Genomic DNA, 24,077 nt, shown 5'->3' with positions numbered 1-24,077 from the left:
GTTTACCGAGCCGTGCTGAAAAGCTGAGGACTCCAGCCCAGGACCCAGGCAGCCCTTTGGCAGCTGGAGGGCCCTTCCAGAGGAATTCTTTAGGCTCTGCGGTGCGCCGGGTAAGCGGAGATGACGGCCCTTACGTAAGGCTGCAGCTCCCCGCCAGCCCCTGGGGTCGGCACAGAGCCCTTCATGTGACCCTCAGCCGTCCCCAGCAGCCCAAAATTAATGTGAGACATAAAGCCTGCACGTTACATAAGCGTCTCTCCCGGCCAAGCCTTTCCTGCTGCAGTCACCAGCGTTTAATTTTAACTTGCCGCTAAAAGAAAACGTTCTGTGGGTAGAAGGAAGTGTATGGGTGGGAGCAGGGAATGGAGGTTATTCGTGTCCCAACAGGAATGTGCCAGAAAGATCAGTGATGTATTTCTCTTTGATTTGCGTGGCCAGCTTAGTCTGACAGCATCTGTGACAGAGTGCCCCAAGACACAAATGCTTGGCCAAAAGGAGAATTGCAAACGTCGTGAAATGCTTTCTAATTACACCGCTGCTGCCCAGTAAAACACTGGATTTTAAAGGTGTCCTAAAAACAGTAGTGTAATTTAAATTCATTTAGAAATGCACTGACCTGGCATTTTGACTCAGTCTGTAGGACACAGAGTGGAAAATGCAGTTTCAGCATTTAAAAGTGTGAGGGAAGCAGATGACTGTCAGTGTGGCCACCTAAGGCGTTAGAGCTGAAACCCCTGACGTGCTGTATAGAAAATTAGTGTTGTGTGGGATTGTAGCCTGTTTCGATGTGCTGAATGTGCCTGATAAATGCCAAAGTCATCAGATTTTCCTCTGGCCTACCTGCAGCAGCGTGAGGGTTTTGGGATGGCCGAATCCCCTGAAGGCAGGAGGGAACCAAATCTGCCTTCTTACCCACCTAAACAGAGCCAGATTTTTGTGTGAAAATTATACCCTGCGATTGCAATTTCTGCCATAAAGAGCACTGGGATGTGACTGTATCTGCCTGCCAAGGGTTTTTTTAAAAACTGCAGCTTTTTTACCTCAGCAGTTTAGGTTTTTTTACCTCGGCTGCCCACAGTGTCACCGAGGGGTGCCCCTCCTTTGCAGGCCGCTTGCCCTCACCAGCCCAGTTAGAAACTACTAACGCTTAAAATATTAAGAAATATTACAAACCCTTTTGTCACGTTTCGTTTAAAAAGGGCTCGATGAGGAGGGCAGCAACGCTGTTAGTATAATTATCTTTTTTTTTTTTTCTGGTAGGGGTGGTGACCTATGCGCTGGTACCGGGCCCCCTTTGTCCTGAGGGCTGAGGGGAGAAGGGGGGGCAGGAGTTTCCATGGAGGTGTTCGGGGGCACACACACGGGTGTCTCTGAGGGGAAGGGCCGCGCCCCGGGCCATGAAAGGAGGGCTGAGGGGGAGCCCCAGGGCCGTGCGGCAGCCCCGGGCCGTGAGGGAGGCGGCGGCGCGGGGGCCGCTGGGGGCGATGGCGGCCGGGCGGGCCGTGTCCCCGCCCCGCGGCGCTCTCCCGCACCCGCCCGCCCTCCGCGCTGCCATTGGGAGCCGAGCCGCGCCGAGCCCAGGCAGCCGCCGCTCCCGCTCCGCCGCCGTCGCCATGAGCTTCTTGTTGTGAGTACCCGCGGGCTGTGGGGGGTCCTTTCCTCTCGCTCCGCGCCGTCCCGCCGGGCAGGGCAGGGCAGCGCAGCCCGCCGAGCGGCCGCCGCCCGCCCGCGCTGCCCGCCGCTCCCCGCCGGCCTGGCGCCCGCTCCGGCCGCTCGCCGCTCCCTCCCTTTGTGCCCCGGCCCCCCGGCGGCCCCGGGAGCGGCCGCCCCGCTCCGCTGCGCCGGCAGGGAGCGGCGGGGCCGCCGCCGCCGCGCCGTGAGGGCGTTTGGAGGGCGGGCGAGCCGGGCTTCCCCTTCCCGCACGGCTTCCCCTTCCCGCACGGCTTCCCCTCGCGGATACGAGTTTGGAAACAGACGCGGATCGCCGGCCAGGGGACCTGCCTGGCCAGGGGGTGTCACAGGGTAGGCGAGAGCACAGGTCGGGGTCGAGCACCCCCCGAGGGGTCTCCCCTGAGCTTTTAGGACATTTTCGAGCAGGTTTCTCGTTTCTGGCGGGCAGAGGTTGGTGCCGCAGCTGGCGTGGGGAAGGAAGTGAGCCCGGCACAGGTGATGGGGCAGGTGGGGCTCCCCGGCCGCAGGAAGCTGGCCCGGCTTTGCTGGGCAGCAAAAAGCTCCCTCGGCAGTCGGTGGCGATTCAGAACCCCACCGCTCGAAATTTTGCTTCGTGGGCAAGAGCCGAATGAACTTTGGTCCCTCCCCTTGGAAACAAAGACGAGGTACTTGTGACAATTAACATAAACCGGTTCAGTGACCTATTAATTAAGGCGAAGATGCGCTCTAGGGAAAGAAGGGCGATCAGGGCAGCTGGAAGAGGCGCCCTGGCAGAGCCCAGCTCCGTGAGGGAGGGCCTGGTCCCCTCCGAGCGCTCCGGGGATGTCTGACCGTGGCATTGACAACCAGCAGATGCAAACGTGGCCTGGGCTCGGAGAGGAGACTTTATCTCGGAGCTGGAGTGTTCTCCTAAGTTGTGTTCTCATGGAGACAAATAACCCTGGCGCTGGCTTCCTCCTCAGTCCCTCCCTGGTGTTTATCTGTTAACTCCGCCGTTCCCAGCCCGCTTTCCGTGGCGCTCCGTGCCCGGAGGGATTCGGAGCGGCACCTCTCAGATGGAGCTTTGTCCCTGCATGGAGGTACGCTGCTCCTAATGAGGAGCCCAGCTGTCCCCCTCCCTCCTTCCTAATTCTCAGCTGCCACGGTGGAGAAGGCGGGGGGACAGGATTTCGAGCGTCCTGGGAGTCTGGTTTGCAAATTAGAGAGCCTCCCTCTCCGTGGCATTTGGCTAACTGGGAATGGAAAAGCGTGAAAACCCTCCACCCTCTGTCACAGGCAATAATGAGATGCTTGTTTCTTTTTTCAGACCCTTCTGAAACCTAGGAAAGCAAACTTTTTCCCCCACCTCCATTGTTCCAAGTGATCCTTGTGGGTGAAATACAGAAGTGCCAAGTGGAGTTAGTGCACAGCAAAGCTGGACGTGTTGGCAAAGTGCTGTAGATGGCACCTAATTTGCTCATCTGGGTTATAAAAAAAAATTGAAAATATACCTGCTAGGCCTCGAGGTGACCAGGGAGACTTCCTGTGTTGCTGACACGGAGTTCTGGTGGTCTTTTTTGGCTAGTTGGCTTTTTCCTTAGAGGTGCAGAAAGAGTTTGGGGCTGGAGGAGGAGTGTCCTTGTGCAGCAGCAGCAGCAAGGCTCCGTGTGTGGCAGCGAACCTGTGGCACAGGTTTGTCGCCAGGGCCTGGGCTGCAGCTCGTCAGTGTGACAGCCAGCACGGTGCCAAAAGCTGCCTTCTCCCACAGGCTTCCTTCTTGTCACATAACAGGGGGATTGTGTGGGATAACACGGCCTGCGTGGGGCCCCCCTCGCGCCCTGACAATTCCGTGGCTATTCTTCCCTGTTGCTAGGGCCAGTGACATATAAAGCTGCATGGGGAGGGAAATAAAATCAAGGGGAGCCATTGTCTTCTCTGCTCGTGGGGAACACTATAAAAAGAGTGTCTTGTGAGGCGAGTCACTGAATTAATACAACTCGGTTTTGACAGCAATTGTTATTTTCAGCGCCGCGGTTTTCTCCTTCTGATCCGCTTCTTCCTTTCTGAAAAGACTTTGTGAACCTCTCCGGTGGTTTAATAGGTTATCCCGAATCTTTACAAATTATTTAAAAATGGGAATTGGACTAGAAAATATCATCAGCTCCAAAAAAACACTGCTTGGTAAGTTCTCTCTAAAAGGAAATTACAGCATAGTTGCAGGTTCTTTAGCTTAGATCTCCAAGGAAAAAAATTAAAGATAGTTCTGGTGGGCGTGCCATATGGTAACATGCTTGTGTTACCCTCTGCTGGCAAGACTTACATAAAAAGGAAGCTTGATGAAAACCATTTATTTATAAAAGGGAAAGATTCAGATTTATTACTGACGTTCTGAAATTGTCTTTCCTCTAAAAAACCCCCACAGAACCCCTATCTTTGGATTAGTGGATCCCTCCTGAAGGTTCCAGCACAGGGTTTTTCAAAAAGGAGATTGGATTTAGGTAGTTGTTGCTGCTCGGTGTTGGAAGGACGAGGAGCTGCTGGAGGTGAGCGAGGGCGAGTGGCTGCTGCTGGGGACACGTGCTGGTGAGTGAAGGCCAGGTTAACTCGTGAGCCCGGCTGGGGCAAGAGGTGCTCGTCCTTCTCTGCCTTGTTCTGCAGCCTGCTGGAGCCTGGCAGCTGCTTCTGATGCTCCACGTGTTGTTTTGTTTTTTTTTTAAAGTTAAAATCATACTTTGTGTGTAAATACATGAGCAGAAGGTGTAGTGAGGCATTACTTTTTTTTCCCCTTCCATCTCTTGCAGATTAATGCCAAAATCAGAGCTGATGGGTTTGGCAAGCAGTGTGGCCTTCCCAATTCCTCATGCTGCTCCTTGAGAACATCAGGGCTGTTTTTGTCCCTTCCTCAGCTTCCCAATGTGCTCCTTGTCCTAGGAATCCCCTTCGTAATGTGGGCAGTGTAGCTGCTGAGTGCTTTGTGAGTGCTCCTTCCATACTTCTGGAGATGTATTTATCTCCTCTGGATCAAGGACTGCCCCAGAGGACTGGTAGGCACTCCTAAACTGGAATTTGGTCATGGAAAAATCAGCGTGTAGGTATTTGCATACTGTTAAAATGGGAAATACAGCCAATATCCATGTATTTCCCCCCGTGTGTTTGTGTGCGTTTGTTTACTTTGATTTTAGGCTGAGGAAGGTGAGGCTGCTGTGGGATCAGGGCAGGGGCTCTCCACACAGGAATGTGTTAACATAAAATCACCTGCTTGACCTGTGCCATTAGCGATGTGTCCAGTTCCTGGTTGGTGTATTTTCTGTGTTTGTTTTTTTTTTTTTAAGTACCAGGATTGAGAAGTCACTCGAGTTTTCCCTTAAGTAAATTGGAGAGAGAACTGTAAAGCTATTGCCGACTTCTCAAAGAATTTATTTAAAGCCTTGGAGACAGTAATTTTGAGTTTTGAGGAAAGCAGAAGTGTTCTGTAGCGGTCGGGTTTAAGTGGAATCAGCTCTGACCATGAACTTAAAGCGAAGTAAAACGTGGGGTTTAGGGTGTCAGATAATGGAGTGCTGCTGCCTTATCAGTGAGGTGGGAGGTAGAGAGCAAGGAAGCTGCTGCCTGGCTTTTATTTCTGCAAGAATGAGTCTGCCTCGGAGTCACGGAGCTGTGCAGACCAGTTCAGGCTGTGAGATGTCTGCACTTGGAAAAACAGAACGTGTAGTGGGTGAAGTGAGTGATTGTCACTTCTTCTCAGATGGAAACATTCGTTTGGAATGGAAAAAAAATAGCGTAGGGAGAAAGGCATTGTTCAGTGTGAAAGTTGTGTTTACTACATGCTGTGATGTCCGGTCTTAATTGCTTCCTAATTGTTTGCCTTGGTGCCACGATTGTTTTCCCTTGTTTGTCCTCCTCTCTTTGTGTGTGCAGCTGTAAGTGAGCCGATGCCATTAGCTGTTTGCAGGGAGGAGTGGTGGAACAAGGATCGGTTTTGGGGGTGATGTGTGTGCTGGAGAGCGGCTGGGATCTTTGTCTTGATCAAATGCCTTTGTCACCTTTTGCTTTCCAGACAGGACTTTGGATTTAGGGCCTCCTCGTGGCAGTGGCCATGGGGTCACAGTTCCTCCTCATGCTGTCCTGAGACACACACAGTCTTGTTTATCTTGTTTGAAAAAGGATAAAATGTTAGAAGCATTTCTCTGCCAGGATGGCTGGAGGGATTGCAGACAGAATGAGGATGCTTGTTTTTCTCGGAGAAGTAAATAACTGCGTTAAATTTGGCCACTTTAAGTCTTCCCTCGTAAGCAGTAAGGCAGATCTTGCTGCCAGAGCTATCAATAAGCCTCTGACCCACAAATCAGCCTAAACCACAGGATGTGCTTTTAGCATTTGTAAACTAAGCCACTTCCTATTGGAATTGAGCTACAATGAACTTGCTGTTTGGCTTTTGTTCTTTTTTGGTTTTGTTTTTGGTTTTTTTCCTCCTTTTAAATACACAGGGAGAGCGTGGTTATAAATTCAGCTGCTATAAAATCTGTTTTCAGCTACAGCTCAGAATAACTATTGCTTGTCACAGACTGGGGAAAATTTCTCCAGCCTTTACATTTTGTGAGGCGGGATTGTGAGGATCCAGTGCTTTGCTTTGTCATCTGTGTTTACAGATCTCCCAGATGCTCTCCCAGAGCACTGCTGCTTGGGTCAATATTTGGAGGAGGGGATGTGAAAGAAGGGAACGGGAGCTGAGGATTTGCATGTATCCATGCAGCTTAAATTGGTTCCTGGAGAGTAAGTTGGAAATAGGTTCTAATTGAGCTTACATAAAAAGTGTGGTGCATCTCAAGCATCTCTGTTTGCTTCATCTCTGCTCACTTCCCATTTCAAATCCATGGCCTGAGTCAGCAGTCAGGAGGAGATGGTAATTGTGAGTGTCAGTCCCAGCCTGAGAATCCATGCAGGTAACAGTAGTTTTTGCCTTGCAAATGTCTTGTGATTCTTTTAAAAGCAGTCCGTGGAAGCAAATTCACTCACTCTTCTCGTGTCTTTTTTTCCCCCTGGAATCCAGCTGTGACCTTGTCTTCTTGTCCTGGCTTTGCTTCTGGCTTTTTTTTGGTGTGTGAGGACACTTCTACCTTGTTCACCCTCTCTTCCTTCTCCAGTTCACAGCTGATCCTTGGCAGGAATCCATTCCTTTTGGTGTTCCTACATACCTGAAGAGATGCAGCCCATGTTTCACTTGAGTTTTAGTTGAGGTTTGCTTGGTTTGTTTTTTATTTTTTTGTTGTTGTCTGTCCTTGCACTACTTCATCTTTCAGTGTGCTTGCTTGTTCTGGAGTTAATTGCTTGTGTTCCTGGAATTACTGACGTACAAAATTTTAATCCCTTCCTCACTTGAAAGAGAGCACTTTGCAGATAAGGACTCATAATGCCTGGATTTGGTGTTTTTATCACAAGTCTAACTCCTTTCTTCGTGGCAAAGAGAACAAATGAGCTTAGGTAAGCTTTGGGAAACTCCTCTGTTGCTAAAATTGAGGCAACTGAGTTTTGATATGGAAATAATTTCAACCCAAATAGTGATTGGGTGGGTTCTGTCTTTTGACCTTAATGAAATAACCTATATTTTGTTTGGATAGCTGGTACTTGAATTGTGTTTTTCCCAACTTGAGCAGAACAGTCCTGGTTATGTTAATGGGTTAATTGTTTTAGGGACTTGCTTGGTGTTCTGAGCCCAGGAATCAAATAGCATTGCTTTTACTTTAAGGCCTCAAAATACTGCTTTTTCAAATGCTGAGGTGTACCTTTTAGGAAAAACAGCATCTCCAGTGCCCTATTATTAACCTCTGTGGTTGACAGCTCTTTTTAACATTTCTTGCTGCAACGGGAGTGGAAAAAACAGAAAAGTCTGAATATTTAAATTCATAGAACAGTTTAACTGATTTTGGGCTCAACTGTCAAATGGTTAAGCATAAATAATTCCAAAAGAAATGTGCTCCTGTCTGTGTAGGAGCAGTCATTCCCTCTCAGGTGCTTCAGACCAGTGGGTTTTCCTGATCAGATACCTTGGAAGAGATAAGCAAATTTTCCTGAAGATAGTTACACATGGCACATAGAGGATTTCGTTAAATGTGGGGGTTGTGTAAGAAATACTTGGGGGTGAGATAATGCAGTGTATTTTTGGAAAGCTGTTAGATTATTCATTGCTGCCTCCTGTCCATTCCTCCTTCCTGTTGTTCTCTGTGTCATTCCTTGCCTCTAATGATGGTTAGTTCCTGGATCCAGAGCCCATTTTGCCTACTAATCCAAGTGTGAGTGTAATCTTCCGTCTCTGTTGGAGATTTTCTCCTGGGAAGTTGCCGAGTATTTGTCCTTTGCCGCGTTCCTATCCTCAGCCTGTTGTTTTGTGTGGGTGGTACAGTAAAGGGCAGCCTTTTAGAAAGTGCTAAAGTGGCTCTTTCCCCATGAAAATTTAGTCAAATTTCTCCTTTAACTGCCTATTCCCTGAGCACGTTAAGAGACTGTTCTTTTTATTGTGTTTAAAAGGACTGAAGACTGTCTTGAACTCTTCAGTTAAGTTTTTTTTTCTTCCTTTAGAAATGCCCTGATGAGATTTCTTGGGTTGTATGACTAGATTTGCTTTAGTCATTCATTAAGCATCGGTTTCCAAAAGCACTGATCAGCATTTTGGGAAGCCATCCATGTTCTGAGGCATGTTCTCCAAACACTATATTTGGTGCACAAGTAAGGATCTAATTTGATGCTAGAGCCAAGCTTTTATGACTGCAATTTATCACCCTCAGCAGGTTGTAGATGGCTTTCTGCAAAGCTCTGCTTCCTACTTGTAAATGTATTTACAGGGTGTGACTGTTAGCAGCAGCTTGGGATGCAGAGGGCATTAGTCATGGGCAGACAGATAATTCAGCTGAGCGCAGGGAAATGTGCGGGGCAGGAGGAGCACTTGGCTCTGGAAAGCGGAGAACACCTTTTGTGTGGGATGCTGGTCCCTGCTTATCACATGGAAGGGATGGAATCACTGCCCTTCATCTCCTGTATTCCTTGGGCACCCTCTTTGCCTCCTGCAGCCAGGGGATGCTTCAGGGCTCTGGCAGCACGTGAGGCAGGCTGCAGCTCTCCGGGCCACTCCAGGATATCCTCAGCTCCTTGGGGAAACATCTTGAGCTCCTTGGTGCCTGTCTGAACGGTTTAGTGAACCTTCCTTCTTTGTGAACGCTTCCAGGGTCCTTCCTTGGAATGCCATCTGGTGTGCCACTGAAAGGAGCAGCCCAGACTTGGAGCTTTACTTACTTCCTTATGTTTCTTTTGTGAATTGCTCACTTTCACATACGGGGAAGGGTAGGTTTGACAAACATGAGCGTGGTTGTGCCCACTGAATGGTCTAGTAGGTACATTCCTGGGGTAAAGAGGTTTGAAGCTTTGTGGAGGCTAAACTTGGAAACAACGCTGGGTGAATTCTGACTTGAGTTGGAGCTCATGCTGTGCCCTCCCTTTTGAGTGAGCTGGTGCTAATTGGCAGAAATAAGGGATCCCTGAGAAAAGAGGGGAGCATGGCTGAGGAAATAGTCTTGTTCATTTTACAGGGAGCTTAATGAGGGGCTGAAATGTTCAAAGCAGTGACTTCCATCTCGCAGGGAAATACAGAGCAGTTGGAAAAGGAGTGCTTCATGTTTACCTTCTTCAAAGCTCCGGCAGCCTGCTCTTTTAAAGAGGTACTACATGAATATTAGGATATTGGAATAAATAAATCTGGTTTGCATTATTCCTTACAGTTCCATGAGGGGAACCTCAGGCTGATTGAAAGGACCCAACAGAACGGCCAAGACTAGTGCTCACCTTTGTTAAAAATATAAAAATATTGTTTGTAGTAAGCTTGAAATTTTGGGGGTGAAGACAGCATTGTGTTTGTCTTGAGGTAGTGGATTCCTGGGAGTGTGCAACAAGTTTGGGATAATCTTGATTTCTCTCATGCCACAGGATTTCAAATGGATGTCAGCAAGAGGAGACCAAGTACTTGGGTCTCTGTTGCAAGCTGCTTTGCTGTTAATTGGGTGAACATGTGTTTCGAGTTTGGTGGTCTGGAATCTCCTGGAAAAGGTCTGTGGGAGACTTGGGAGCAGCAGTGCAGTGCCATCCACTCAGTGAGCCTTTGGGGAGCCTGCAGCTCTGTGCCACGGCCACGTTCCAGTTCCCGTGCTGTCCCTGCCTGCACAGGTCGGATCCCAGCTTTTCTGGGATGGATCCTGCCGTTCGTGGCTCTGGCTGCCCCTCTCTGTTAGTCCTGCAGGGAGCAGCATGCTGGGCAGGAGGGGTGAGTCACTTCCGCAGCCCCTGGCTGCCTTGGGAGCGCTTCCATTGTGTTTGGAGCGCGCTCGGGGCTCTGCTAGCATCCACGGAGGGCAGTGGGACTTGCTTTGTTTGTTTTGAGGGCTTTCCAGGAGATGAAAGTGTACTAAATGAATGCGGTGTAGATGAAACAAGGGAACTTATTTTGGTTGTAAGCATAGCAAACCGATGATGACTTCCCGGTCATGGGATGGGGCTGTGGACGCTTGCTCCTTGCACTGGGAATTGTGACTGCTTGGGAGAAGGGCCGAGCGAGTAAACAGCAGGAACACCATGGGGTGGAGTTGTAGCAGACACTGTGCTGTAGCATTACACCTCCCCCTTGTTTACAGGCCCTTTCCCAGCCTGCACACGGGCAAAGGGAAGGCAGAGGGAAGTGTAGGTGCGTGCCTTGGCTGGAGAGCTGGCTGTGGCCACCAAACATCCTTGTGGGTTTGGCACAGAGGGGGAGTGAGGGCACAGGGCACAGGCAAGGCACCACTCTCCAAACACCAGACACTTGTCCCCTGCTCAGAGCTCATCTTTCCCTTCAGGTGTGTTCTGGCGTGTCAGAGTTGTGCTGGACCAACCCCACTTTGGCTCCAAGTCACTGACCCTGAGCTGTGTGTGCAGCAGAAAAAATGCATTGTGAGGATGTGGATGTGTGCGGGTTGTGTTGGTTTTGACACTGAGGGCTGGGGAGAGCGAAAGCAAAAGTGTTCCTTAAGGCTACCTTAAATAACTTTCTCTTTGCTGGGTGTGAATTATCTGATAAATGTCTGCTCTTTTAACGTGTGGAGTCTTGTGTATAACGGGACCGTGTTTTTAAAGAGCTGTTCATGGGATTGTGCCTTTTTCATCTGCCATCCTGTAGGGAACTTCAGTCAGTGAAGACAAGGGAAGCCAGATTTCAGTCCCCACCTTGATGGGTAGAGAATGAAAGATCTGATAAAAATCTGATAGAAACACTGATTTCCCTGTCAGTACTCCAGTAGAAGGAAATACTGTAGTCCTTGAGAAGCATCTTCAGGATCAAAAACCTACAGAGTTGAAATTACTCCGTGGTGTAGCTAATAAACAATGAACCCCATCTATTCTGTTCCTGTGGAAATGACCATGTGTCTGGGGAAATTTTTCAAGTCAGTGCCACTGATTCCTCCTTAAACCAAAACAAAAGCTCTAGGCCTGGAATTGCTCTCAAACCATTGCTTTGCCCACTGGGAGAGTGGTTGTGTAAGGAGTTGGCAGCTCCGAGCTGCTTCCCAGAGCTGCTGCATGGAATGCATCCTGGAATCCTGCCCTGCTTTTGTTACCTGCAGGTTCAAGTGGCTGGGTTGAGACAGGCTTGCTGCAGTGAATGGGAGCTGGATTGGAAAAAGTTGGATTTTTGGTGCTGTAAGAACTGAGGGAAGCAGCGCTTTGCTCTCACACTGTCTTCAGAACAGAAATGTTATGACTATCCAGTTTTATAAATAGAAATGCTCGAGTTCAATCTCATCAGTGCAGATTTTGAGCATGTTCAGCTTAATTTTACCTGCTGTCCTTCTGATGCTGTGGTTATCACAGGGAAAACATGTTTTAAGGCTATTGATTTCATTGTAAAAAGTAGCTTGAGCTTTTATTTTAATTTCCATGTTGACATTTTGGCTGGTGGAAACAAACCGATCTTACTCAGATGTTTCTATTCTTAGCAGGATGTTATCATTTGAAGGCCTGTATTATTGTTTAAAGGCTGGAAATGTTTGCTTTTCTGGAATTTGGGTCTTGTCTCGGAGTGTTTCTGTTTAAAAGGAGGCACAGCAGGAGAAGGGAGGCAAAGAAGTGCAGAGCTAAAACTTGAGGGCTTCTCAGTTACTGGGAACTTTATCAGGAGGTCAGGCTGGACATTGGAGATGCTTTGAGCACAGAACATCTGCCAGCGCTGTGTTTGAGATGAGCTGTTGAGGCAGTGAGCAGAACACCTCAAATTTTCCCTTTCTTCGGGAAACATCCTCTTAGCAGGCTGAGACAGAGCAGGCTGCAGAAGGTGCATCACAAAGCCCATCCCCTGGCAGTGGCTGCGAGGAGAGAGCTTTGGAGGAAATGTGGTGTTGCTGCTTGCAGCGAGTCGTGACGTGGCTGCGTGGGCTCCTGCCGGTGGGAAGGGCTTGCCGAGCCTGCACACAGCCTCGGACACAGTTCCTCATCGAGGGCTGCTGCAGCTGGCACTGCTGGGGCTGCAGCTCCTGTAAAAATAGCAGGGCAGCATTTGGAAACGCGGGATGTGGGAGGGCAGGGAGAGAAGCGTCCCTGGAATCGCAGGAATTTCATGAAGTCGGTTCTCCTTGAAGGGCGGCACTTGTGGCACACCATCAGCTGTGGCACACGGTGGGGATGGTCCAGCGTGCTCCCCCTTTGATGGACTTTCTGTGCCCGAGGAAAACGGGATCTGAGTGGTTTCTCTGTATCCTCTCACTTCTGCATTAATGCAAAGGACAGCTCAGAGACTCTTAACAGGAAAAGGCAGGTGCTGCCTACTGACTTAAAGCATTTTAAAGCCTCAACAGAAATGGCTAATTGCATTAGGGAGCGTGGCTGAGAATAGCATGTCACACATGACCCAGACATACGTGATCATGTGTACTGTTGGCCACCAGGCAGAACTCTCTAAAGGTGCCTTTTTCACTGATTGCTCAAGGAGCTGAGGAAATAGACAGCTTGCTGAATCTGTCACATGGAACACATTGGCATAATAGGAAAAAGTAATTTATAATTGTGATTTTTTTTTTTTTTGTTAAATAGTAGCAGAGCGTCCGAACTAATAATGTAATTGGAATACTCTTTATTAATGCAATATTTTAAACCAGACTTTCCAACAAAAACCACATCCTATAAAGATTCTGGCTTAGAGAGGCTGCATTAGTCTGAGCTGTGTCTCAGTGTGCTAACTGGCTTTGATGAAGTGCATAAATGCATGGAATTCTGATAATTTATTGCCAACTTTGCAGGTATTTCCATAGCACGCGACAACTACCAGGCTGCAGTTATCCTAATTACTTTTCCTTTTGGATGCCTGCCTGCCTTTTGTTTCCTGCTGGCTTAGGGTGCCTGTGCTGTGTGTGAGAAGCAGGGATCAGAAAGGTGTTGGAGGCAAAGATGGAATGGCTGATTGAGAGTTATTTAGAGTTCCTCCTGTTGTTACAGCCTTGAACAGCCTGTTTCTGGGAAGGGGGGAGCAGGGGTTAAATGCTACCTAAAGCTTTTTTCCAGCATTTCTGCTTCCTTGACCATGGATCTGTGCAGGGTATTCAGCAGATCTGCAGTGACTTGGTTTGTGGTTGACTCTTGAGCTGGGGTGGGTACAGTGAATTCTTACCCAGAGTTTGTCAGAATGAACCACTTACTTAGGGGATTCCTTCACCATGCTTTCCCTGTGCCCTTTCTTTGTGCTGAAATGCCAACATTTGCTTGGGTTGGTTATTTCATAACCTTTTTCCAGGTTGTGTTTAGCTCGTACTGGGTTCCTTCTGCTTATGCTGACACATGTGGAAAGATAATGATCCCAGTCTCTTCTGCTCTCCAGATGTTTTAGGTTGTATTTTCACTCCTCGTGTTGGCAAAGTGCCTCTGAATTGGCTGTGTTCCTGAAAAGAACATAACTGGGTTTAAGTCAAGTAGTCAGTCAAGAGATTGGGGGGTTTGCTTGTTGTTGTTGGGGTTTTTTTTTTCAGTTTGTTTTTTGTTCAGAGCTGGTTTGAGTCTGGCCTGGCACCAGATGCAGGAGGCTGCAGTCCTTACATAAAGAAATGAGATCTGGATAATATTTGTAGTGAGAATTGTGCTGCCTGGGTTTCACAACTTTCCACTTGCATTGGAATTCAGAGCTCAGCTTGCCTGTTCTGACAGAAGTCTTTTCTCAGCACATACATGAAAATACTCACAAATATTGACTCATCTGACACTTCTCTGCAAATATTTAATTCTACACGTCGTGTTCCTGACATGTTAGGGGCTCATGTGCCATCCAGGCTCACTGCCATGGTTCAAAATTCAAATATCTAACTTTTTTTTCTAAGCCAGCCCATGTTTTTCCAAACAAAATTTTAGGTAAGGAAGGGATTGGATCAGAAAATGGTTTAAACAATGTCAGAATACCTGCTACTTTAGCATCCCAGTTTTTGGAAAATAGCCTGTTGCAACGTGAAAATATGTGAGTGGGTATTTAATGGGAATCTCGTCCTTACCCTGGGCTGCTCTGCTTGTTTCCCTTTCACTTCCAAAAGGCCTCTAAATACTGCCTCTCTCTTTTGCAGTGGCAGTCGCTCCTCCAAGACCTTCAAGCCAAAGAAGAACATTCCCGAGGGCTCTCACCAGTACGAGCTGCTCAAACATGCCGAGGCCACGCTGGGGAGCGGCAACCTCCGCATGGCTGTGATGCTCCCCGACGGGGAGGACTTGAACGAATGGGTTGCAGTTAACAGTGAGTGCTGGCCTTTTGTTCATCACTGGGGTGCTGCAAGTGGGCTGACACCTGTGGGAGGACAGCTGTGTGACCCTGGAGAAAAGAGGGTTGGGAATCTTGCTCTCTACAGCTCCCTGATGGGAGGGTGCAGCCAGGTGAGGGCCAGGGTTTGCTCCCAGCAGGGAACAGGGACAGGGTGACTGGAAACAGCCTCATGGTTCAAGCTGGACATCAGGAAGAATTCCTTCATGGAAAACTTTGTCAAGCATTGGAGGTGTTGTAGTCCCCATCCCTGCAGATGTCCAGGGAGCAGCTGGACGTGGCTGGCAGCAGGTGGGGATCAGCCACAGGTTGGACTTGATGGTCTCAGAGGTCTTCTCCAACCTGAATGGGGTTTCTAATTTCCCTAAAGTTAGTTCCTTTAGTTCCTACCAAGGTTTGAGCCTTTGCTCTGGTAAGTCTCTGATGTCATTCTTTTAACTTCCTCTAAAGCTGTTTGTCCAAACACTCTGCTTTCAGGCTGAACAATGATGCCTGAATTAGCATTTTCTGGTTGCTCGACCTTGTTTCCTCCTCCTGCCTCTCCCTGCTGCCTGAATTTTGCCCTCTGCTCCTAGAGAGTGGATTCTCCATTCGCACTCCATAGCCTGTGCAGTTTTGGCTGCCACAAACTCTGTGCCCTGTCTGGCTGTTTGCTCATCTTTTGCCTCTCAGGCTTGATGTTCTGCACTGCAGTAGAAGTTCTGCTTGAGTTAAATGCCCTCTAATTGTTTCTGTGGTTCTGCCTTTTTCCCTCTTGCTCTTTGACACGTTTGGGAAGTGAAACCATCACAGTGACTTCCACCTTCCTGTTCCCCAGCAGTCATGCACTGCTCTGGTGCTCCCCTCGCTGCTGCTTCCAGGGCAGGCTGGAATTGCTGACACCATCCTTTGCAAAATTTAATTCACACTGCATTGCAAAACTGGCTGGAGAAAAAGCCAGCCCACTTGTGTGAGTAAGCATTGCTAAAGATGCTCTGTGTGTTGCTGGCATCCTTCCCTTTTGGTGGTTCCTTCACTCCGTGTCTCTGCTTTCCTGTGGGGCAGCAGCTTCTCCCTTCCTGAATGAATGACCCAGCTCTGAATTAGCTGGAATGAAATCGTGGCTGTGTCATTAAAGAGTGAGCTGATGATGTACTCCCTTCCCTCAGCATCCCTGCACCTCACTGAGCACCAGCAGTAGCTGGGAGCCCCTTCTGCTCACAGAGAGGTCTCATGAGGAGGCAAAATGTGGCTTCAAATCATTGCTTTGGCCCTTCTCAGCCCTGAGAGCACAGAGCCCAGCGTGCTCTGCCCTGCTGCTTCTTGCTCAGCTCTCAGCCTGGCTGGTGTCCTAGGGAGTGACTTGATGTGCCTGTGGATTTTGAGACTTCCAAGTGTGGGATTTGCCTTAATCAGTCATTTTGTCAGAGCCTGTGTGGGATTTCTGAACATGCTTGCCTTGAAGCAAACAGTGGGCTGTGGTTTCTGCTGGGAGCAGGGAATGGAAACTTAATTAACAGTTCCCAGGGGCGCTTGAGCAGCAAGGGCTGCTGTCCTGCATGTGCTGAGCAGGAGCTGGGACTTGCTCCAGTGACACTTATTTTACCTTGGCTGTTTGTTCTCTGAAAGATACCTGCACATAAAGTGGATTTTGTACTCTGATTGCAGTGACCACAGCTCCTCATGACAGAATCTGCTGTTAGTTATTGAAAAAGACCCTTCTTTCCAAGACTTGGAGTAATTAACTGGAAGAGTAGCTATAGCAGTGGGGTTAGATGGGCTGTTAAGAAGAAATCCTTCCCTGTTAGGGTGCTGAGGCCCTGGCACAGAGTGCCCAGGGAGGCTGTGGCTGTCCCTGGATCCCTGGAAGTGTCCAAGGCCAGGTTGGACATTGGGGCTGGAGCCACCCGGAGCAGTCTGGGTTTGTATGAAGTGTCCTTGGGAAAGGTGGGCCTTTGGAATACAAAGCCTGAGGGAAGCCACTGTCACCTCACCAGTACCTGCTCTCTCTAGCTTAAAGTTTATGCTGAAAATCTTTCTTTGATTCCACGCTTACCAGTAGAATTTGGGGTTGTAAGAAAATGCACTGAATTTTCAGGAGAGGAAATAATGAGGCTCTCTTTCCATTTCCTTCTTCCAACTGGAGGTTTTGCTGCAGTGAACAATTAAGTAGTTCTTGCTGGAGGCTGTTCCAGAAAGTTGGTGGTTGCATTCTGCATCTCTTTTAAAATGGACCTTGAAAAACCAACAACACTGAATTTTTTTTTCCCCAAAACTCATTCCAGAGCTGGTCTGGGATGTAGCAATCTTGTGCTGCAGAGTGCTAATGGGTGGTTTCTGTGCTTTTCAGCTGTCGACTTCTTCAACCAGATCAACATGCTCTATGGAACCATCACGGACTTCTGCACGGAGGAGAGCTGCCCCGTGATGTCTGCTGGCCCAAAGTAAGAGCCTGTTTTTCACACTGGTGGCTGGGTGCACTTTTTGAGGTGATTTCTCATTTAAAAACTTGAGACTGGCTGAGATGAGTGCCAGAGTTGGGTGGGAAAGATAGGAAAGAGAAGAAGGATTTGAACTTCCAGTAAAGGGGTGGGGAATAGAATGTTGGGGTTTTTTTGGTCTGTGTTTATATTTCTTTGGTGTTTGTTATTAGATAGAATTTTAAAATGCTCTCAGACCCTCTGATTTGTTACTGTTAGAAAAACAGGGGGTTTTTGTCCTGTTGTGAGCAGCACCTTGATAATCCCTCATCAGATTTGTTTATGGTGAAAATATTCTCCCAGTAGTTGCTCTGACAAAACCAAATTTGCTAAACAAATGGAGAGGACAGATGTATCAGATGCAGCTGAGCTTTGCATAAAACCCTGTGTGTGATCTGTAACGTACAAACCAAACCCTGTGGTTCACTTAGGAGCTGGTGTTGTCAGACTCCCCGTGTTAGGTGTGTTTGGGCTTTGTAAGCAGTGTCTTCCAGCATTATCCACCAGTGTCAGCTGCACTCCCCAAGCCAGCCAAAATATCTGTTCCATTCTGAATTTGATGGGGACTTTTTTCTGCCTGGTTCTGTATGTAGCTTCCAAGTTTCCTTAGCCATAGAATCAGAATGCCAGACTGCTCTGAGCAGGAAGGGACCTTAAGGCTCATCTTGTTCCAGCCAGGTGCAGGGACTCCTTCCACCTGCACAGATTGCTTCAGACATCATAGCAGAAAGGCATTTTTTATCAGTTTCCAGTTTTTAACAGCATTCCTTGGTGCCTGTTGAAGAGCTCTAATTTGGGATCTCGGGCAGGAACTAACCTAGTTTGGTTTTCAACTATGCAAAATTTATAAGAATATTTTCAAATGGGAAGAAATTGCCTAAATGGGAGGGGTTTGATGTGTGTGGCTGGAAGCTGCTGCTGATGTCAAGTGTTGCCAGCTGCTGTGGCAGCGTGGCTAAAGTTTGGGAAAGCTGCAGGACGTGATGGAGCAGGATTGCAGCGGGTGAGGAGCAGCCGTGGTGACTCGGAGCACTCAGGAAAGGCAGAGGGAGGGTGTGGGAGCACTGGGAGCAGGAGCAGCAGCCTTGCAGGCCCATCAGCAGTGATTCAGTGGTGCTAAAGGCCGCCTTGTCTCACCCCAGGTACGAGTACCACTGGGCAGATGGCACAAACATCAAGAAACCCATCAAGTGCTCCGCGCCCAAGTACATCGATTACCTGATGACCTGGGTCCAGGACCAGCTGGATGATGAAACGCTGTTTCCTTCTAAAATAGGTGAGTGAGTAACTGCAGTGAGCTTGGGTTACACCTGCACACCAGCACTGCAGGCCTCCTTCGTGGTTGATGTGTGGGGCAGGTTTAGAAGGTTACATTATCTGTCTAAACACACTTATCTTTTAAGGTGTGTTGTAATACATGAACTCTGATCCATTAGTATTAGTATTCCTAATAAACACTTGTCACAATTCTGGATGCAGGAAGTACCATGTCTTAGAAAGAATTGGCTCTGTTCATCGAGTCTGGTGTTCTATTCATTTAGAGCAGTGAGTTGTTTCTGTAGAAATAAAGCAGAGGGTCTCAGACCCTTACAACTAGTAACTGGCAGCTTTTTGTCACAGAGGAGATGTTTGGGTGTTATGAGGAACTTTCAGGCCTTATCTCCAAAGAAGCTGAGTTGCAGCTTTGATCTTAAGTTGATGATTTATTTTGCTTGCTTTTTTTTTTTCCCAAGTGAAGATGAAAAATAGATGTTTTTAAAGAGACTTCTTTCAGAAGAGCAGGAGGGAGCTAATGAGCAACCAACAGTTTGGAAAAGATAACAGGGGAGATCTCTTAGTTTCCTTAATTTTGTAAATATTTCTGAGGCTTTTCACACATTTTCATTAAGCTTCTTTAGAGAAACTGTGCCTTCAGAGGGAGATTCAGAGACCATAAAGTTACCAGCTAAATATGAATTTCCTGTGTGGTGCAGCAGCCAGAGGTGGAAATGCCATGTACATGTCTGCAGGGCAGGCTGAAGCAGGAGCATGGAAACATCCATGGTGGGACCTGAGAGCGTTGGTGAGGTCCTGAGTGGCCTCAGAGCATCCAGAGCCTGGGCCTCTGTCCTTCAGACAGGACTGGAGCACTTGGAAAGGCTGCACAAGAGCTGGGCTGGCTGGGGAGACTGGTAGGTGAGGAGAAGCTATTCAGGTTTCCTCTTTCAGAGGGGTGATAGATATCTTTTTTAGCCTGGGGAAGTGACAAGTAAGGAGTTCATGGCTCCCAGTTGCTGTTTCCCAGCCCATTTTAGTAAAACCTGTGCAGTGACAAAGGTGTGCTGTTGAAACTGATTTCACCTCTCCTGGGTTGTGGTGGCTTTCCAAACAGACAGGCATGGCCTGGGAGTTGAAGAACAAGGCGTCTGTTTTCTTCTTGCCAGGTGTACCATTCCCAAAGAACTTCATGTCAGTGGCCAAGACGATTCTCAAGCGACTCTTCAGAGTTTACGCTCACATCTACCACCAGCACTTTGACCCGGTGATCCAGCTGCAGGAGGAGGCACACCTCAACACTTCTTTCAAGCACTTTATATTTTTTGTTCAGGTAAGGACATTGCAAACAGCGTTCAGCATCTTCCTAAGTTTCCTTCCTTGGAGAGGGAGGAGAAGCTTGAGGCAGTGGATGCCTGCTGGTCAGTGAGTGGCAGATGGGCATGGGAGGCTGTGGGGCTTAGAGAGCTGACTGCCAAATGAGTTCTGGCTAAATTAGGCTTCTCACCTGAGCTCTACCCACCAAACTCTGTATGTGTGTCTTTCTCCTCATCCCTCTTACAGGAATTCAATCTTATTGATAGAAGAGAACTTGCACCACTTCAAGAACTGATTGAAAAACTCACCTCCAAGGACAGATAAAAGGAAGAGGACTTCTTCAAGTCACTTGTTTCTTTAAGCGAGCGTGTGGTATTTGTTTTTTTGTTAATTTGTTTTTTTTAAAAAAGAAACCGAAACAACCCCCCTGTGCTGTTATCAGTGACAGCTGAGATCTACTTTCTGTGCTTTTACTAGGGGAAATCTTTTCTCTGTTAGTGACATGTGGTAAATAGCTTTTTTTATTATTATTATTATTTTATTGTCGTTACTCATTGTGGAATTTCTAGGAGGTGCTGAGTGTTTGTAAAGGAAACGTGCTTGGTTGGGGGATTGACTCTGCTGGTGGATGGGTTCTTGTGTTGTGTCAGTGGTAGCCCATTCTCATGAAGTCCCTGGAAGACTTGCTTACATTCTCTAAGTGCCTTGGCAGACTCACTTCTGAGGTGCAAAGCACATACAATACTGAACATTGCTGGAAACAGAAAATATGTACTAACACCCAGACACTTACTGAAACTTGTTTTGAAAATGTCTATCTATGCTTACAGTAAAAAAAAAAAAAAAAAAGCCATAACTTGCTGAAATCAATGATCTCCAGCTTTTAATACAAATACTTATCTTATTTTTTTAGAGATAAATATAGAATTTTTCAAAACTAGATTAGTTCTTACAAAGAAAAGGCGAAGTTCTCACTAAAGCAAAATGGCCAAGGTGGTAAAATTACACACACCTTGTGCTTAGCAAGTAGTTCCATGTCTGCTGCCATGGGACTTTGCATAGTTGCTTTTATTTTCTTAGCAGGAAATAAATCATCAGTTGGGTCAGCCAGCTTGTTAAGTTCCCCTAGCAGTTGCCAAATGAACAGGTAGTTTGCACAAATACTATTAGGGAAAATATTCCCTAGGAAGAATTGCACTTGGGTAGTAGTAGTGATAATAATACGGAAAACCTGGTTTGAAAAATAACTGGTGGAAAGGTGTTTTTAAGTTAGGAGTGCCAAGCCTGGCTCTGAGGAGGGGCTCTGGTGGCCAGTGTTTGCTGTTTGAGGAGATGTGTCTTGGAGGGGAGATAATTTCATGGGCTGCTTTGGAGTTTTGTTACTGTGATGGTTAAAATCACTGCCCACCTTCAGGGAGCTCCAGCTGTTGGGAAAAGCAACAGCAGCAGGTGAGGCCAAGGTGAGCACATGACAGACAAGCTGAGCTTCTGTTTTGCACCCCGTGGCTTGGCCAAAAACGCTGAGTAAAGCTGGAGCTGGCGTGCAGAAGAGGTGAGTGGCCATGGGCACAGCCAGCAGGGAACAGCTGAGCGCAGGAATGACTCACTTGGGAGTGCTGGGTTCTGCTGAGGGATCCTGATCTTCTGGCTTTTCCTGTGCCACCATCCGCCTGCCAGTGGGGAACCGATCTCCCAAATCCACAGTGCACGCTGTAGACACAGAGTGAGCAAGGCAGGAGCTCCCAGGTGCTCAGCAGGTGATGTCTCCCACTAAATGTCAGGGTGGCTCCTTGGTTTGGTGCCATGTGCCAGCAAAAAGGATCAGAGTGTAGGAATGAGGGCACGGCAGGGCAGTGCTTCAGGTTCCCAGAACACTTCTGCCCTAGGAGAGCTTAGTTCTTGTTGTTGTTGTTGCAGTTTTTATTTTTTTGAACAGCCAATTCTAGAAATCCAGAGGCATCTGCTGCAGTTCAGCCAATCAGAATTGGGATGTACTGAGTATAAAAATGAGTTCTAGGTGTGGATAGCGTGGTTTTTTTACTTCAATATCTGGCAGTAGAAAGTCTTTGACCGAATAGTTTCTAGGCACGTAATAAAAGCTTGGAGATCATGATTTGCCTGACAGCTGTATGAACACATTGTTTAATTACACAACACTTGAAAAGAACATCAGTGAGGACGTGTTTGCAGTGGTGGGGATTTAGGATCCCCGTGCTGTTTCTTTTTGCAGCTTTTCATTGTTGTTTTGCTTCTGGAAGCTGTGGGACCAGAAATTGCTGTGTGTTTACACTCTCGGAGTAAGGGCACGTGGAAATGCCGCTCAAAGGAATCTGGATCGAGTGAATGTGTTTATAAAATAGTGCATTTATGGGAGGAGAGGGGGGGACACCCCCTGCCCCTCCAAATGAACCCCAGAGACAAACCCTGCGCTGCTCCAGGCCCCCAGTGTGCACTTTGAGGGGACAAAACCTTCCAGCTTTGGTCGTGGGGAGCACAAAGTGCCAGGGGGGTGAGGCAGGCTGTGCTTGCAGTGCTGCCTCAGGCCTTCCAGCCTGGCAGGCTCCCAGGTTCCTGTGGTTTGTGGTGTTGCTGCCAGCACCCTGGGCCTTGTCAGGGGTTTGGGTGGAGCTGGGAAGGGGCAGAGGGCCGCGTGCACGGAGCTCTGGCAGTGCTCAGGTGGAGGGATGTGGGATGTGCTGTCCAAGCCAGGGATACAGGTTACTCCTGCCAACGGGAGCAAAGCCAGCACCTGCTGGTGCAGGTGGCCGAGGGGACAGAACAGGTTCTGAGGGGCAGGCAGCCCATCTGCAAGTACCCAGTTTCTTTTCCTGCTTACTATGCAATGTAGAGCTTTGAACTTTGCTTTTCCGTGGAGGTAGAGAGGAGCCCTGTCCTTACTCAGTCCTTGGGAACTGAGCCCTCTCCCAGTGTCCCTGACCCCCACTTAACAGGTAAGGACACCTATTTGCTGCTATGGACTCTCAACTTACCTTTCAGATTGTTCCTTTCTATTTCTCACCCCTCTTCCTTTCTCCTGGGTCACCAGGCACAATTTTACTGTAAACACATCCTGTTGGATAGCTGTGTTTTCCCTTGCTGCCCTCTCCTCCTCTCCTGCCTGCCAGAGTGCTGTTACTGTACATAACCCCCCTTTTAGTTGGATTATTTAAGGAGCTGCAGCACCAACAGAGATTCCTTGCTTCTTTCCCTTCCAAAATACTCCTTTTCACACCAAATCTCGTTTCCTTCACTGCTGGTAGCAGTTGTCTCTTTTCCAATCCCTCACTCCTAAAACCACTGGCAGTTTTATGGATGCCCACCTTTTTTTCCTGGATATCTTCACTTTAACACGAGACTAGCATTGGTGATTTTCAGTGTTAAACCTCCTTCTTTCCCTGCTTTCCTTATGGTTTCCTCTTGCCAGGTTCAGTTTGCAGCCTAGGAAAATACCCAATTCCTTTATTTTGTTGGAAGAAGCAATTCCCCAAATTGTTCATAGAATACTGTATTTTTAGGGGAGATTAATTTTTTATAGCCACTAAACTATACTCATTATTTTTGTACGTTTGCAACTTGGGGACAATTTTTCCGAGCCGTGTCGCGGAGGGAACGTTTGATGCTGTTTGACTACTTGGGAATGCTGTGGTTGTGTGGTGTGGAGGCACACGCCTGGATGTGCACTGGGAGAGAGAGAAGGATGCAATGAAAATGAACGAGGCTTCAGTAAAAAAACAAAACAAAAAAAGAAACAAACTCCAAAAGCGACACTAACCTTTCCTCCTCCTTTAAAATCCTGAAATGTGTGGGAGAAAACACAGTGTAATGTCTAAAATGCAAGGAGAGAACCTTTACTGTGAGCTAACTGTGCCAATACCGCTTTCAGTTTGTAGTCACTGATGGAGATTTCAGTTTTAAATGAAAACAGCTTTTGATTAAAAAAAAAAAAAGTTGAATGTCTGAAAATCTGCACCGTGTTTATTTGAGAGTTGTAAATAATGTATACAGATGGTTGTATGTGATGGGGCAGAATATTTAAATCCTAGGGTTTGTTTTTTTTTTTTTTTTTTTCAATAAGAAACTGAAGGCTGTTTATAAGAGAAAATAAATAGCTATGTTTGACCATGACTGTCTTTATCTCCTTTTTGGACGACTTGTACATAGATTTTTTTCCCCCACCCTGTATATTGTAAATATCTGTCCAAGGATGTTGCTGAGGTGCAGACTCCACTTTTGGCCAGCCCAGCAGCGCTGTGCTTGGTTTTGGCTTTTCTTTGTGCCCAGAGCCTCCTGTGAGCCCGGCAGCTGGAGCGCTCCACGTTTTCAGAACCACGCCGGGCTCTGCAGGGCCCTGTCCCGGTAAGTTCCTCACACACATGGATGGAGGTGGTTAAAAACCTGCCTTTTACTCCCGGTTTTGTTACCTCCCTGCTGGTGCCCACCTCCTTTGGCCCAGGATTTTTTCCTGTTTTACCCTGGTTCTCCTTGGGTTCAGTGTCTGTCTGGGAGGTTGTGGGTTTCTATGAAATCCTGAAAAGGTTTGGGTTGGGAGGGACCTTAAAGCCCATCCCATTCCACCCCTGCCACAGGCAGGG

The 24,077-nt window shown here is 47.8% G+C and overlaps 1 protein-coding gene across 1 annotated transcript; it reads left to right on the top strand.

Annotated features, from left to right (window-relative positions):
• Positions 1–1,541: 1,541 nt before the first annotated feature.
• Positions 1,542–23,607, top strand: MOB1B (MOB kinase activator 1B). Its single transcript, XM_033060486.2, has 6 exons — positions 1,542–1,627; positions 14,265–14,431; positions 16,785–16,878; positions 18,057–18,190; positions 19,338–19,501; positions 19,732–23,607. The coding sequence occupies exons 1-6, from the start codon at positions 1,614–1,616 to the stop codon at positions 19,807–19,809; spliced, it is 651 nt and encodes a 216-aa protein (XP_032916377.1). The 5' UTR covers positions 1,542–1,613; the 3' UTR covers positions 19,810–23,607.
• Positions 23,608–24,077: the final 470 nt, after the last annotated feature.

The sequence above is a fragment of the Catharus ustulatus genome, chromosome 5 (genome assembly GCF_009819885.2).
Source record: "Catharus ustulatus isolate bCatUst1 chromosome 5, bCatUst1.pri.v2, whole genome shotgun sequence".
Lineage (NCBI taxonomy): Eukaryota > Metazoa > Chordata > Aves > Passeriformes > Turdidae > Catharus > Catharus ustulatus.
The sequence above is the reverse complement of the archived record's forward strand: the minus strand, read 5'-3'. Positions and strand labels throughout refer to the sequence as shown.

What these genes read in the sequence shown, in the direction of transcription:
- MOB1B (XM_033060486.2), top strand. An exon ending in CGAATGGGTTGCAGTTAACA is followed by an intron (nt 14,432 to 16,784) that starts GTGAGTGCTGGC and finishes TGTGCTTTTCAG; the next exon opens with CTGTCGACTTCTTCAACCAG. An exon ending in GCTGTTTCCTTCTAAAATAG is followed by an intron (nt 18,191 to 19,337) that starts GTGAGTGAGTAA and finishes TCTTCTTGCCAG; the next exon opens with GTGTACCATTCCCAAAGAAC.